Source organism: Eschrichtius robustus, chromosome 12, assembly GCF_028021215.1.
Source record: "Eschrichtius robustus isolate mEscRob2 chromosome 12, mEscRob2.pri, whole genome shotgun sequence".
Classification (NCBI taxonomy): domain Eukaryota; kingdom Metazoa; phylum Chordata; class Mammalia; order Artiodactyla; family Eschrichtiidae; genus Eschrichtius; species Eschrichtius robustus.
In genome coordinates, this window is record NC_090835.1 from 25,562,120 (window position 1) to 25,577,753 (window position 15,634).

The 15,634-nt window shown below is 43.4% G+C and overlaps 1 protein-coding gene across 2 annotated transcripts in view; it reads left to right on the plus strand.

Moving 5' to 3' along the window:
- The window catches only part of ADAMTS9 (ADAM metallopeptidase with thrombospondin type 1 motif 9), a 169,212-nt gene extending 153,923 nt beyond the window's left edge, over positions 1 to 15,289 (plus strand). For both annotated transcript variants that reach the window (XM_068557319.1, XM_068557320.1), the window contains 3 exons: positions 999 to 1,103; positions 11,733 to 11,827; positions 13,758 to 15,289. In XM_068557319.1, coding sequence (XP_068413420.1) covers positions 999 to 1,103; positions 11,733 to 11,822 — 195 coding nt within the window. In that variant the 3' untranslated portion in view covers positions 11,823 to 11,827; positions 13,758 to 15,289. The remainder of the gene's footprint in view (positions 1 to 998; positions 1,104 to 11,732; positions 11,828 to 13,757) is intronic.
- Positions 15,290 to 15,634: the final 345 nt, after the last annotated feature.

Here is a 15,634-nt window from a genome sequence, read left to right on the forward strand (position 1 = left end):
AGACTGAGGTTCTTACAGGGTAATAATCTGTTCAGGTGAAAAAGCTGACTTTTCGCTTAGGTCTGATTGGATGTGAGTCTCCACCTTGCTGCTCTCCTTGATTTATTAAAGACCGTTTTGGCAAAGAGCCGGATGGTAAGGCTCAGAGAGGAAGCCTTCACCCACGTCTGCGGAGAAAGAACATTTCTAACTCTGAAACTGTTCATGGTGGAGTAGGAAAACCTCAAGAATCTATTTTAGATGCCTTTGTGGAGTCATTTTTGCAAGAGAGAAAGACACAGAGACAAATGGAGAAAGCAAGAGAGATTCTCTGCTGCAGCGTCTCCTTGGAAATAAAAATGGAAACGCCCGAGGCCACGTTTGGAAAGGAATCCCAGAGCGGGGCTGGGAGGTCTAGGTTCCCTGGGCCTGGTAGCGGTGGCGGGTCCTCTGCGGTCCAGAGCGGGCCGCGCGCGCCCTCTGCTGGCAGCTCCAGAGAACGCGCCTCTGCTTTGAAGTCCCGCCCCGCTGTGCTTAGGACGCGGCGTGCTCAGCGCCGCGGGGAGCTGAAGCCCAAGGAAGCTTTGGCAGCGAGATCTTGTTAGAAAAATTACACTGTGGCATTTTGTTCCTGAAGGAATCTGATAATTGTGAGCAACATCAGGATTGCTGAGTTAGGGACGCAGAATAGCGGTAGTTGAGAGCGAGGACTTTGGAGTCAGGAAAATGTGAGTTGGGTTCTCAGTGTCTCCTGGAGAAGTTAATCACCTGCGCCGGGCCTCGCTGTCTCCCTCTGTAAAGAAAATCCCCTTCTGAGAGCTCTTGCGAGGATGGATGAGATGATGCATGTAAAGTGCCGGGTTCACAACTCCCCTCTCCCCCCCCCCCCCAAAGAACCCTCAATCATTAGTAGCTATCATAATTAATTAATATCTTTCTCCAAGTTCCCTTTTATTGTGTGGCCTTTGCTCGGGACGTCACGTGGACTAAAAATCCTTTTCGTTGGCCATTTATTCCAGGGTCGTTTCAGCATCAACCTTTACGGAACCGGCCTGTCTCTGACTGAATCAGCCAGATGGATCTCCCAAGGGAATTATGCCGTCTCTGACATTAAGAAGTCGCCGGTAAGGTTACCGATGGGTTGGGGGATGGGTTTTGTCTTCCTTCCTCCCTCCCTCTGAGGCGGTGGTGCTAAAAGTAAGGGGTGTGCTTTCCCACTTCCTCAAACCATTTTACAAAGTGTCAGCAAGAAAATTTAGGACATAAATCAAAGGTTGAAGCGTGTACAGGTGCGTGGAGCAGAGAGTCTTGCTTCCCTTCTGGTGAATTCTTCCTGGAGATGTGAACCTGTGAACCATTTGGAGCAATTAGGAGGATGCCTAACCAGGAAGCTGAAAGTAGCCAGCAGCCTCTAAGGGAGTGTGTGGCCCAGACACCTTGCAATTAATTAGTCAACATGCAATTCACCTATGTGAGCTTAGGCAAAGTGATGTCAGTCTGTTTCAGAAGAATTGAAATACAAACAGGGCTGGAAGAAGGGGTAATGCATGAGGAGGGTTTCTGGAGAATTAAGAGAAACACAGGCTCTCCAAGTCAGCTTTTCAGGCTCTAAATAAAATCTTGCTGCTCAAGGTGGGATCGATGCCCCCCAGAGCACCCGCATTGCCTGGGAGCTTGCTGACAACGCAGTTTCTGGGGCCCCAGAGCTTCTGAGCAGGACCTGCAGCTGAACAAGGCCCCAGATGGTTCCTGAGCACAGTACAGCTTGCGACACTCTGATCTGCCTACCGTTTCTCAATTTCTCAGCGTGGGTGTATGTTAGAGTCACTTGGGAAGGTTTAAAATGCATGTGCCCGGGCCCTACCCAGGTTCACGGAAGGGGAATCTCTGGGGAATTTGAAATTCCCCAGGTGACTCTAATGCATAAGCGGGGGGCAGAAAGCACTGCCCTTTCCAGCCTAGAAGTTGCCATGATGTGGGGCAGGAGCCTGACCCGCAGGCAAATGTGAAACTTACGGGGTGTGGCCTGTGGCCCCAGTCCTGCCTCAGCAGTGACCTCTGCCTCCCGGTCTCAGGATAGTGAGTAAGGGAGGAAAAAGAAGAGGACTGGAAAGTGTGGTGTTATTCCAAGGTGAGGTTGCCAGACAAAGTATAGGATGCCCCATTAAATCTGAATTTCACATAAACAAGATTTTTTTTTTTTTTTTTTTTTTACTGTAATCATGTCTGAAACATTGCATGGGACATACTTATTCTAAAAACACAGTATGTGTTGTTTATCTGAAATTCACATCTGACTGGGTGTCTGGTATTTTTATTTGCTAAACCCTATCAAAATCAGAACATAAGGAAACAGCTCGATCAAGCTGCTTCCACCAAGGAAGGGAAGGAACATCAATTATGACGTCCCGGGAAAATCTCAGAGGTTCCTGATCCCATTTTTTAGCTTCCAGAGTTAAATTTGTGTCTTTGGGGTAAAAAAAACAAACAAAAAAATCTTTCTCACTCACTCTTTTTTCTATCTAAGCCAATCAGCTCCTTCAAATCTGATTAACTAAATGACCATATCGCTTGCTTATAAATTAATCATTAAAATTTTTTTCTTGTACTGAAAGGGATAAAGAGAGCTGAGAGACAACACACGTGCTTTAGAATGTGTGCTTTACACTGTGTCCTGAAATTATGTTCTTCCTTGCTCCTACTATATATTATGTTTCAGTGACTGAGAGAAACAAACAAAAAAAATTAATTGACCAAAATGTGGTCAGACTTAAAGCATGATTATATAGAAAGCCATCTGTGTAAACTGTAATCTAAGTTTCAATTCTGTTTGTTAGTGTCATTACTGCAGTTTTCCTCCAGAACCTAACAATATAATTATAGCCGGGAGCGCCACCTTGTGGAGGCAAAGATTACTGCCCTGCCAAGATGGGCTGGCTGTTTCCCCAGCTTTTGGGGGATTACGCCTGTGCTGAAGGGAATTGGTTTCACAATTGCCTGTCAGCACTTTTTTTTTTTTTTTTTTTTTTTTTTTTAAATCTTGGTGTTCCATGACAGCTCAGAGAGCCTGAGCTCAAAATTAATCTCAAGGGTCTGTCGAGCACTCCTTATGAATCCCCAGGAGCCAGAACTGAGCAATCTCTAGCTCCTAGCAGCCCCTAGAAATGATGCTTTGTGTGCCTGACCTGCTACGCGGTCCACAGAGCAACATCCCCTAGGGATACTCCATGAAAATCGGCTCCCGCAGGCAAAGACACTTGGAAAAATTGTGTATTTTATTTCCTTCTTGAAGAGTCGCAGTAAGCATGTGTGTATTGTAGGTTGGACTAAAGTGTACAGGAGGGAAACCTGTGTGGTTTTATTCAAGCCAGCATTTCCCTAAATCATTCGTTCTCAAACTTGGGCCAGGACTTGGTAAAACACATCCAGCCTGGGGAGAGGCCTGAAATGTACACTTCCAACCGTTTCCCAGGCGATGCTGATGCCCTGGTCTGGGATCACATTTCAGGAATCACTGACCTAAGTTAAACCAACCACAGAGCCTTCTTTTCAAAGTTATGCCTTTTAATTTCCCTGAGTTACCAGTGGTCCATGGAACACACTCTGGAAAACTGTGTAACGTCCTGCTCCCATCATGACTTAGCACCGTCTTGCTTCTGAGGGACCGAGGCTGGTCTCCTCTACGGCACGCAGATCCTGGCCAGTCCTAATCTCTTCTCCAAATAGCCCTGCTTTGATTCACCCCTCACATCATCACTCTCACTTTCCTTCACTTTTCTGCTGGGAGCTACAGAGAGAAAAACACAATGAAACCCTCCATTTTCCAAACCCGCTTGGCGATAAAACGTTTTCCCCAAGCGAAACTAAAGGAAAACTCTAGTCATTCAGGGTAAAACTGAATTACTAGAACCACATGGAGGGCAGGAACATGGTCTCACCAGCAGGAACAGACCTGGTAAAAACAAGTCTCAGTGTCAAGATTCATTCTTGGCTGCCTGTGTGTAGTGGGAAGAATTCTTTTTTTTTTTTTTAACTCATAAGAATAATGATTTTTGTTATTGAAATAGCCCCTATGTATTGGGCAATTTATATGCATTCAATCCCATTCCTCCAGCTTTTCTCATCAGATTCTTGGGAAGGTACTGAAATCAAAGCCTACAGAGGCTGCAGAGTATAGAGGTTAAGCCCCCAGACCCTTAAGTCAGATCGCTGGACGTGCTGTTACTAGCCTTGCCATCTTTTTTTTTTTTTTTTTTTTTTTAATTATTATTTATTTATTTATTTGTGGCTGTGTTGAGTCTTCGTTTCTGTGTGAGGGCTTTCTCTAGTTGCGGCGAGCGGGGGCCACTCTTCATCACGGCGTGCGGGCTTCTCACTGTCGCGGCCTCTCTCGTTGCGGAGCACAGGCTCCAGACGCGCAGGCTCAGTAGTTGTGGCTCACGGGCCCAGTTGCTCCACGGCATGTGGGATCTTCCCAGACCAGGGCTCGAACCCGCGTCCCCTGCACTGGCAGGCAGACTCCCAACCACTGCGCCACCAGGGAAGCCCTAGCCTTGCCATCTTGGGCAAGTTATTTAACTTCTCAGGGGTCTCAGTTTCTTCACGCATAAAATGGGGATCCTGGTGGTCCTTACCCAGTTGGGTTCTTGCAGAGCATAAATGAAATAGGGAGATAAAGCTGTTTTCATGTCACTGGGCAGGCAGCAGGGGCACAGTAAGTATTAGCTGTTAATGTTACAACATTTTCATAGGCCTGAGGCTTGCCGTAAGGTTGCAGAATTGGTCAAGGTGATGAAGGAAGCAGGCTTGCTAGCAATGGAAGGACAGGGGACTGCAGCCCGAGCAGAGGCTAAGCCTGGACCTGGCTGGCCCCCACTGCACCGCATGGATTTTGTCCATGTGGGCCCCACCCCACCTGGGAGTAAGGCATGTGGGACGCCCCCTGGACCCAGGGATGGACCGCTAGACAGATGCTTCAGCTGTACTGGCTTGGCTTAGGGATACCAAGTTTCTACTCTGCTTGTGTGTGATGGGCAGCCAGACAGAAAGGGGGCTTGGCCCGGTTGTGAGATTGGAGAGAAAAGGTTGGCGTTCTGAGCTCCTTTGCCGGTGATACTCTGTGCAACCTCAACTCATGAATGTGCTCAGGATGTGAAAGGGTCCTCAGCCCCCATCGGGATGATCCCCCCACCCCCAGAAAGATGCCCCTTCTCAGAGCTGTTGTGTGGCCTTCTGTCCAGGAGGAGGTTCCGCGATGGCCTTCAGAGCCAGGCACAGTGAAGGGCAGGATGGGAGAGGTGCCCTCAGGTCTCTGTGCTGCTTCGTGTACCTGGGGGATGGGCAGGGTCCACAGGGAGCTGGGGGCCTGTGTTTCTGAGGTACCTGGCCTTGGGGCCCAACGGTCATTCCTTATTCTAGGGGAAGAGCTGTAAATGGAAGAATTGCTTTGAAATTAAAAATTAATGAAAGTTGCATTACCATGGGGGAGATGGACTCAGTTCCTATCTTTTAATCTTTTAGTTCATTTACAACCAGTGGAGTTAAGGTCACGTGATAAATACCTGTGTGTGTGCACGCACATAGCAAGCATAGAATCAGTCCTCACATATCTACCATAAGCTGCCTCCTAACCCACAATTCATCTGTGAAAATCCAATTTTCCACCAAGTATGAAAATCATGTTACAGACAAGTAGAGTGAAACTACCTTTTATATATGTGTACATTTTATTCTGTACGAATCCATAGAAGTTAGATGTTTATACATATATTCGTATATATAAGTGTGATTAGGACTATAGTCGGACAAAAAACCAACCAAATACTGTGTTTTATGGGCAGTTTCATCCCCAGCATACTGCAAAGAAATGCAAATATGTACATTTCAATCAAAGATGTGTTGGCTTTGCTAAATTACATGAGTCAACCTACCTTGGTCATATTGACTGCAAAAAGCAGAGAAATGAGTGAAAAGTATGAACTATAAACCACTCTTTTTTTTTAATAAATTTATTTATTTTATTTATTTATTTTTGGCTGTGTTGGGTCTTTGTTGCTGTGTGTGGGCTTTTCTCTAGTTGCGGTGAGCAGGGGCTACTCTTCGTTGCGGTGCGCGGGCTTCTCATTGCGGTGGCTTGTCTTGTTGTAGAGCACGGACTCTAGGCGTGCAGGCTTCAGTAGCTGTGGCACGCAGGCTCAGTAGTTGTGGCTCGCGGACTCTAGAGCGCAGGCTCAGTAGTTGTGGTGCACGGGCTTAGTTGCTCCGCGGCATGTGGGATCTTCCCGGGCCAGGGCTCGAACCCGTGTCCCCTGCATTGGCAGGCAGATTCTTAGCCACTGTGCCACCGGGGAAGCCCTATAAACTGTTCTTAATGGAACAGAGGTCGTTCATTTTAATTATATGTAACAGCTCACACTCTGCTAACAAAATATTTATTGAAAAGAGATTTTTAGAGGGCTTGCTTTAATGAAGAAATAAAAATGATTTCCAATTAGTGTTTCCTTGTATGCGAGCGGGTGCTTCAAAAGTGCTGGAAAACATACCTTTTTTCTCTGAAGTAGGCACTGTTTCCATGGCAATCATGTTTATGCTATTCATTTTCTCAGTATATTTTTTTAATTCTGTAATAGAAATAAGTTTTAGTTCAGCCTTTACCTAAATCAGATTGAGTCCTAGTTAATGCAATAACATGAACATTGCAGAGCTAGCATCAGCGATTTTGTAATTACTCAGACTGTTCCTCATCTCCATGAGAACAGGCTATGATGGAAAGCCACACAGAAGAAGCACCTTTATGACAATGATCGCTAACACTCATAGAGTACCACATTAGGCCAACTGCTCTGCTGAGCACTTTGTATGCTTCCTTTCATTTGCAGCAAACCTATAAAGGGAGACTCATATTATCCCCATTTTACAGATGCACCAGGAAACTGAGGTGTAAAGAGGTTATTAAAGACAGGATACAATCCTGAGGCAATCTGATCTCTGCTTGCCAGGGCAGGAAGAGTTTGGGTAAAAAATAAGCTTTGATGAGACAAAAGACATTCCTACTATGTCAGCATCCTTAGGGCCACCAGACATATACTTCAGCTTAGAGAAAAAGTTCCTGGCTAGAAAACCAGTTGGTCTGGCATCAAATCTAGTTGGTAGTGTCAGACTAGCTCCAAAACTAACAGGGGTCCCTAAAACCAAGACCAAGTAGGGTGATCGAAATCCATCTCCCAACTTAACCTCACTCATAATCAAAAACATGCAAATTTTTAAAAGAGTAGAACTGTTTTTTCTGTTTGGTTTTTTTTTTGCAAATTTGGAAAGTTTTTCCTTTTTCCTTTTCTTTTTTTTAAGTGAGAGTATCCATTGTTTTCAAGAGACTTTCATAGTTTGACCATATGAATCACATACAGCCCAAAGATATCCTGAAATGCATGCACAAGTATGGTTCACACCAGCGTTAGTCCCAGTAGAGGAAAACGTAAAACACCTTAGATGCCAAACCTTGTTCAGCAGTCAGGGGTAGGGGGTGGCTCATATGACATGGTAATTTACAAACTGGGATATGGTGCCACAGTTAAACAAGGAGCTTTTCATAGCGTGGGGAAGCATTGAGGGGACTGATTAGCAGGGCCGTCTGAATTGCAGTTCACCAAGAAGAGTGTACTTGCTCAGCCTTTTTCTTTCACTCATTTGCCAGATGTGTATTAAGACCGCCGTGAGCCACGCACAGCTAGCTTCTGGAAACCCTTGGATTTTTAACAAGGCACTGGCCTTGCCATCATGGGGCTTACATTCTAGGGGGAAGACAGACATAAAGAGAGAACTACCCCATGTTATAGGGTGCTGTGCAGCAGGTAACTGCGTCAGAAAGGTTTCTCAGGGGAAGTGGCCTCTGGGCTAGGTTCTGAAGAATTTACCGGGCAAAAGTTGGGTGGTCCGGTGCACACAGAGAAGGAGAGGGAAGAGAGTTCCAGTGAGAGGAGTAGCATGTGCAAAGGCCCTGTGTTATAAGAGGCATGTTAGAAGAACAACCCAAAGAAATGCAGAGGAGGGGGAGTAGAGAGAAAAGATGGGACAAGACAAATCCAGACAGGCAGGCAGGGTCAGCCCATACAAGGCTGGAGACCAGGGTTCAGCAAACTTTTTCTGTAAAGGACCAGCTAGTAAATATTTTAGACTTTGCCAGCCAAGAGGTAAAAATCGTTGATACTATATACGTATTTATATGACAAGAGCAAAAACAAATTCACATAAAAATTTTAGTGATTAAATTCAAAGTGTAATAATAATTGAGTATAAATTTTTGTTATCCAGATCTACCAAGGAAAAGAATGAAATATTGAGAGAGGACAACATTTTGCTTAATCCAGTGTTCTCTGCTATCAAAATTGATTCTGAATGTTTATTTGTTAATGCTGATCTGAAGTGAGATTTTCTATACTTCATCTTTATAAATGTCATTTTGCAGGGATAGGTATTGCCAAATACTAATATTGTCCACAACCATATCATTTTAGTTGACCATATTCATGCCTTGGCAGGCGTTAGTAGAATTCTATTAGATTTTTCACTTGATATTTGCCTTTCAGCGTGTCATTACATTACAGATGAATCACTTGTAATTGAAGGTGAGATGGAAGCTCCTCAATTACCTCATTAGATGGATTTTGAAATATGAAAATTTCCTTTGCGCTTACGTCCAAGTCCAAAAAATACCACTGGAACTGTATTTCACGCTCAGAAAATATATCCACTACAAATGTACGTGGAATAGCGATAAAGCTTCTTGTTTTAACATTTGACGGAGTGGGAAGTGTGCAACCTGCCTTAACATGATTTATGATTCAAACGATGTTAGTTATTGAAATGACTTTACCACAGTATAACTTTTGCCTATAAGTGCAGTTTTTGCCTTGTAATTTTAGCTCCCACTCATTAAGAAACATTATCAAGTCAGTAGCAAAAGATAATGTCCAAAGCCATTAAGTGTTCAGTGACAGTGATTGAGAACAGTTCTTCTTGTTCAGAAAAATTTTAATCCCAGCCCTGCGCTCAAAATTCACAATAAAACTTTACCACTGCTGAGTCGTCAATCTGCTGTGTGTTAGGATAAGTCAGGGTATTCAGCTTCTGGTCCTGACCCCAAATTTCCAAAACTGATGAAGGTTAAGTTTATGATAGAAAAAGAAGTTCATTATTAACACCACCGGTTATGTAACACCACGTAGGTTCATGTATTTTCCACAATGAATAATCACAGTCTTTAAACATCTTACATTTTCACAAGCTTTGTAAATCAGTCCAACTAAAGCTTTTCCCGCTCCGCACATATTTCTTACCATTATTAGTTGTGAACGCATCTTAGCAGATTACACTTGAGTTTTTCTGCGCTAGTGTTTTCTTAATCTCTTTGAAATACTTCCACACAGACCATTCATGGAGACTAATTCTTTGATCACTTCAAACTCAGCATGGTCTCCTCAAATAAACAACTGAAGAGTATCAGTAAAATCTATCTACTCACCAAAAGCCAAAGGAAACCACTCCAATTATTTGCTTTGTTTTTTAATTGATTATTGATGCGGCTCCCAAATGTCATTAAATTGTTCAGCAACTGGTCTTACCAAAAGGATAACAGTCTTCAACAAGTTGATTTTCTCTGGACACATTTCTTCAGCAATTACAATTAAACAAGGTATCATTAACTCAGAGAAAACATTTGTTTTGCTAACAAATGAGCCATTTGGAAACTTACACATTTTCATCTTTTATTCTTGCTCATTTTGATTTTCTATTTTTGTGAAGAATTACACTATGGTGAGATATTCTGTTCTAAGTTTTCTAAATTCTTGACCGTTGCTCTCCTGTGAGTTGGGAATATTGCGACACATGCTGAATGTGGTGATGTTGGTATATTGTATTCTTTTAGCACAGCTGCAGTGTCGTTGCATGATGAACACAATGCTTTGCCATCTAAATGTGACGACAGAATAAGCCACATGATACTGTACCTTAAAAGTGCAATAGTCAGGACTTCCCTGGCAGTCCGGTGGTTAAGACTTCACCTTCCAACGCAGGCGGTGCAGGTTCGATCCCTGGTTGGGGAGGTAAGAACCCACATGCCTCATGGCCAAAATAACCAAAACATAAAACAGAAGCAATGTTGTAACAAATTCAATAAAGGCTTTAAAAAATAGTCCACATTAAAAAAAAAAAAAATCTTAAAAAAATAAAGTGTAATAGTAAAGTCTACTTTTGTCTTCTTTTCTTGTTTTGACATATACTGGTAGTAAAAGAAACGAAAGAAAATGTTATGATATAGCAACACTCATGGCACTCAAAACACTATCACGTTACACTGTGTCACTGTGACGTGTGTGCAGAGTAGCAGTGTGAGGCTGCAAGGGCCATCTTGACCACTCACCCCTGCTGTTGTAACGTGAAAGCAGCCACAGACTTGAGGGAAATGAATGGACGTGAATGTGTTCCAATAAAACTTTATTTATGGACCGTGAAATTTGAATGTTATATCATTTCCACATATCAAGAAATAGTATTCTCGGTTTGCTTCTTAACCATAAAATATAAATGCTGTTCTTAACATTGGGAGCTACATCAATAATCAGTTAAGGGCTTCCCTGGTGGCGCAGTGGTTAAGAATCTGCCTGCCAATGTAGGGGACACGGGTTCGAGCCCTGGTCTGGGAAGATCCCACGTTCTGCGGAGCGACTAAGCCCGTGAGCCACAACTTACTGAGCCTGCGCGTCTGGAGCCTGTGTTCTGCAACGGGAGAGGCCACGACGGTGAGAGGCCCGCGCACCGCAATGAAGAGTGGCCCCCGCTCGCCGCAACTGGAGAAAGCCCTCACACGGAACCAAGACCCAACACAGCCAAAAATAAATATAAATAAATAAATAAATTTATTTTTAAAAAAATCAGTTAAAAAGCAAAGCACTTCCCTGGTGGCACAGTGGTTAAGAATCCGCCTGCCCAGGGGACGTGGGTTCGAGCCCTGGTCTGGGAAGATCTCACATGCCACTGAGCAACTAAGCCCGTGCGCCACAACTACTGAGCCTGCACTATAGAGCCCATGAGCCACAACTACTGAGGCCGCGTGCCACAACTACTAAAGCCCATGGGCCTAGAGCCCGTGCTCTGCAACAAGAGAAGCCACCGCAGTGAGAAGCCCGCGCACCGCAGTGAAGAGTAGCCCCAGCTCGCCGCAGCTAGAGAAAGCCCACGCGCAGCAACAAAGACCCAACACAGCCAAAAATAAATAAATAAAAATAAATTTATTTTTAAAAAAAAGCAAAGCAGTTCTTTTGAGTGGTTTCCTTTGGTTCTTGATCAGTAGATAGATCTTACTGAGACTTTTCAGTTGTTTATTTGAGAAGACCATGCTGAGTGTGAAGGGACTAAGGAATTAGTCTCCATGAGTGGTCTGTGTAGAAGAAGTACAGGTAAATTACACTTCAGTTTTTCTGCCCTAGTGTTTTCTCATCCTCTTTGAGAATGAGAAAACACTAGGGCAGAAAAACTGAAGTGTAATCTGCTAAGATGTGGGCCATACAAAAACAGGGGCCCACAGGCCATCCTTCATCAGCCCCTACTTTAGACCATGGTGAGGATGTTGGGCCCCGCTTCTGTTCAGAAGTGCTACCTACTGTGTGTACAGGAATGATTTCCCTAAAAGCCAGTGCAAGCCCTGGAAACATATGAGCCAAGCAGGTGGGCTAAGGTGATGCATCTCTTTGCAGGATGGTACCCGAGTCATAGGGAAATGCGGTGGTTACTGTGGAAAATGTGCTCCATCCTCTGGCACTGGCCTGGAGGTTCGAGTTTTATAGTTAAGGTAAGTGTCTGTCTGTCTCTGACTCTCATTCTTTCTGTAGCCTAATGATTAGCAGATGTGGGCGGGTCATTGGCCCCCAGGCAGGTGAAGCTGACTCAGTGCTATTTGACCTTTGTCTCTCTTGCTCATCTATTGTCATGTGCCTGAGGCCATCTGTTCTCCATTCTTGGACATGCTGTTCCTAGACGTCCTGTACCAGATTCCTCTGTAGTGCTTATTAAAGGTGCTGCTCCCTGAGCTCCATCTCTAGAAGTCCTGCTTCATTAAGTCTCTGGTGGATCCAAGAACTTGTATTTTTAATGCAGGGAATTCTGATGCAGGTGACTCACAGATCACCCTTTGAGAAATACTGCCAAGGAGTGTTACAAGTGTAATATAAATGACGGTCATTAAGCCCTGACTGTGTGTTGGGCACCATGCCGAGCGCCGGGCAGGCATTATTTCAGTGAATCCTCACAACAAAGCCACAGTCTGGGGCCGTTATCCTCGTTTTACAGATGGAAGCTGAGATCCACAGCAATTAAGTAGCTGGCTTAAGGTCAGATGGATTCCCTTGGCAATAACCCAGGAGTGTCCTACCCCAGAGCCTCTCAGTTAATGTACTCTTCTGCACACTTGTAACTCACAGTGTGATCCAAGGACCAGCGTGATCCGCATCGCGTGGGAACTTACTAGGAATGCAAAATCTCAGGCCTCATTCTAGACCTACAGAATCAGAATCTGCATTTTAACAAATCCGCAGGAGAGTCGTGCCTGTTAAAGTTTGACAATTCCTGGTGTAACTACGGTATGCCAGCAAGTGGTCCCTCTGCTGGGCAGAGGGCTGAACTGATCACTTTTTCTCATCCCAGTGCCTTTCACGTACAAGGGCTCAGCCAACTCAGGCGACCCTCCTACAACTTCCCTCAAGCTTCCAGCATTATCCCATTACCCTGTTAGGCTCTTCAAGATCCTGGCAAAGGAATGCCTAGTTGACACTTATGTATCAGTGTCAATGTTTAATTAAAAATCCATATTCAACCTTATGATCTCAAATTAGGATTATTTCCACTTCAGGAGGCCACGGGGGGGGGGGGGGGAAGAGAGAAAAAAAAAAGAAAAAGAAACTTATTGTCTTAAGTAACTGAGATGTCCAAGCAGTGGTCTAACTTCAGGCATGGCTGGATCTAGAGGCACAGAGTCATCAGGACTCTTCCTTTCTCCATTCATCAACAATGCTTGCTTCTTAAGTGGCTTCGTTCTCAGGCAGATCATCTCCTCCACACCACGGTCCCTGGCAGTTCTAGGCTTACATCATCTTTACAGCTCGTGGCTCCAAGTAAATGCTCATCTCCAGCATCTATTCTGCACAAGAACTCTGGCTCTGATTTGTCACATGGCCATTTCCAAACCAATCACAATGTCCAGGAGACTGGGATCATATACCCACCTAGAGTCGGGTGACTGACTGACAGCTTCATTTGGAAGGGGGATGGTTGCCAAAGAACCAGAAGGAGTTTATCAGAAAAGAGGGGAGAGAGGCAGGCAGAGTCAGCAGGTATCCATTAGAGATTCCCATTTGATACGTATTTTATATATTTTATATCCAATAAAGTAAATTTTATATGTATTTTATGTACAGTAACATTTGAGTGAGCACAGATACATAACATTTACGTGTATGTATAAAAAAGGCTAGAAGGAAATACAGCAGTATTTGAAGAACATTATCTCAGGTTGGGGGAATCACAGGCTAATGGTTTTTATTTTTTTCTTTATACACCCCTGGAATTTCCATGTTTCTTGTAGCAAGTGTTATTTTTAAAATCCAGAGAAAATAGCAAGTGTTATTTTCAAGTTCTATATGTAAAAATTTATGGTTTACCTTCTCTTGACTTATGTCATTTGAGACAGAAGATTTACATTTCCTGGTTGGTTCATTTGTTTTCAGGTGCTCTGAAGAGGAAGCCGTTATGGGATGGATGAAGGATAGTGATGAAATACCTCCACCTTAAAATTTGGGTGTGTGTGTGTGTGTGTGTGAGCGTGTATGTGTGTGAGGACTTGTATGCCTGTGTGTGTGTGTACATATGCATATATATACATATATACACACATATATACACGTGTATATATGTGTGTGTATATAAATGTGGAATATCCTTATGATGTAAAGTTTAATATTTATGTTTGAAATTATTTATTGTGATGTAATATTTTTGTACGTAAAATGATTCTTTTATGACTGCCTTTCACGTTATTTTGTCCCCTGCAGTCAGACCACTGCATTTTACGTACTCTACATTATATGTAGTACTTTGACAAAAGTGATCCTTCATTATCACGGTACACTATTGTTTACTTTCTATCTGTAAATGTTTTATTGTTACTTTTTTAAAACTGTAATTTTTTAAAAAAACAACCTAGCCGCCATCAAGGTGCTACAAGAATCGTGTGAGGATATTTTTGGCATTTCTAGGAACGTATCATTAGCCAATCAGTAATTCAGTGATGTCACAGATTGTACCAGCTATTAATTATGTTAAATATCTATTCAGTTTCATGTGATCTCTGGGAAAAAAGTCGCTGCCTTGGTGCTAATGTTGTATGTATTTAAGTGATCATCAGACTCAGAAATGTAAACGCTTTTAATAAAAGGGAGAAGCTAAAGGACAGCTTCCAGTGGACAGAATCACTTGGAAAAAATAAGACCAACTGTTTACCCTTGTTTTTGGACATGCCTTTTTGGGAAGAGAGTTGGACTTTGTTCTTGTTGTTGTTATTCTTACCAATACTTTACTTCAGTTCATGGTGCCTTGGTCTCTCTGTGGTTAAATGGAGGGTCCCCCAAGCAGCTTCATTACAGAGTGACATTAAGCAAATGAGAGCCGCTCAGCGTTTTGCCAAGATATTCTGAAATGGTGTCCATGTTAACAATTGTGACAGAGGATGCACGGGGTGGGGGTGACCTTCGACACCCCAGCACACCTGGAGAAACTCAGAACCGGATTCTTAGTCATCAGGATTGACTTTTGTATGAAAACATTAGCTGGTGACTTGACGCCTTTGAGCCATGAGCCTGAAACCCTGCCAGTGTCCATGGCTGCTGCAGTAATTGGTGGCATTTATGAGAAGAAATGAACTGTGGAGTACAAGATGGCTGAGTCTTTCTCATCTCCCATTAATCTTTGGATTCCATTCATCTTTGGAAGTCCTGTTTTTTTCTCCTTTCCAAAATGGAAGTGCCAAAGCCATGGTCTTTCTGCCCTTCCAACCTGATTGAAGAAAGGTCATGGCCCATGTCAGACACTCGACTTGAGAAGCCCTCCCATTTCCAAAAACCAAAGAGATTAGGAGAAACCTGGCAGTATTCCCCAAAGCCAAACAAACTCCAGAGTGCTCCAGGAAGTTATATCAATATATGAATAAGTGTTATTCTCCATTATTAATACATTGTGAAAATATACTATGAATAAATACCATGACCACATCCAAACATTTGTGTTTCACATGGTTTCTGGACTCTTGATTCAAATTGGAACGAACATATCTGTAGTTTTTAAGATTGCCAGATTGAGAAGAAATGCAGACTTTCTTAATCCCACTGATTGTGTTTGCTATTCTGGAGACAGATAAAGGATGGGGACTGTCCCCAAGGTTTGTCTTTTCATCACTTAAATCAGTTGAAATGGTTATTCTGAAACTCAGAGACAGAAACCTCTTGTTTGTGTGACGGGGAACAAGTGAGCAAACAGAAGAGGAGATTGAAGTGGGGTTTGGGGGCTTAATTGTTAATATTATGTAACAGTAGTTTCTATTCTAGAGACT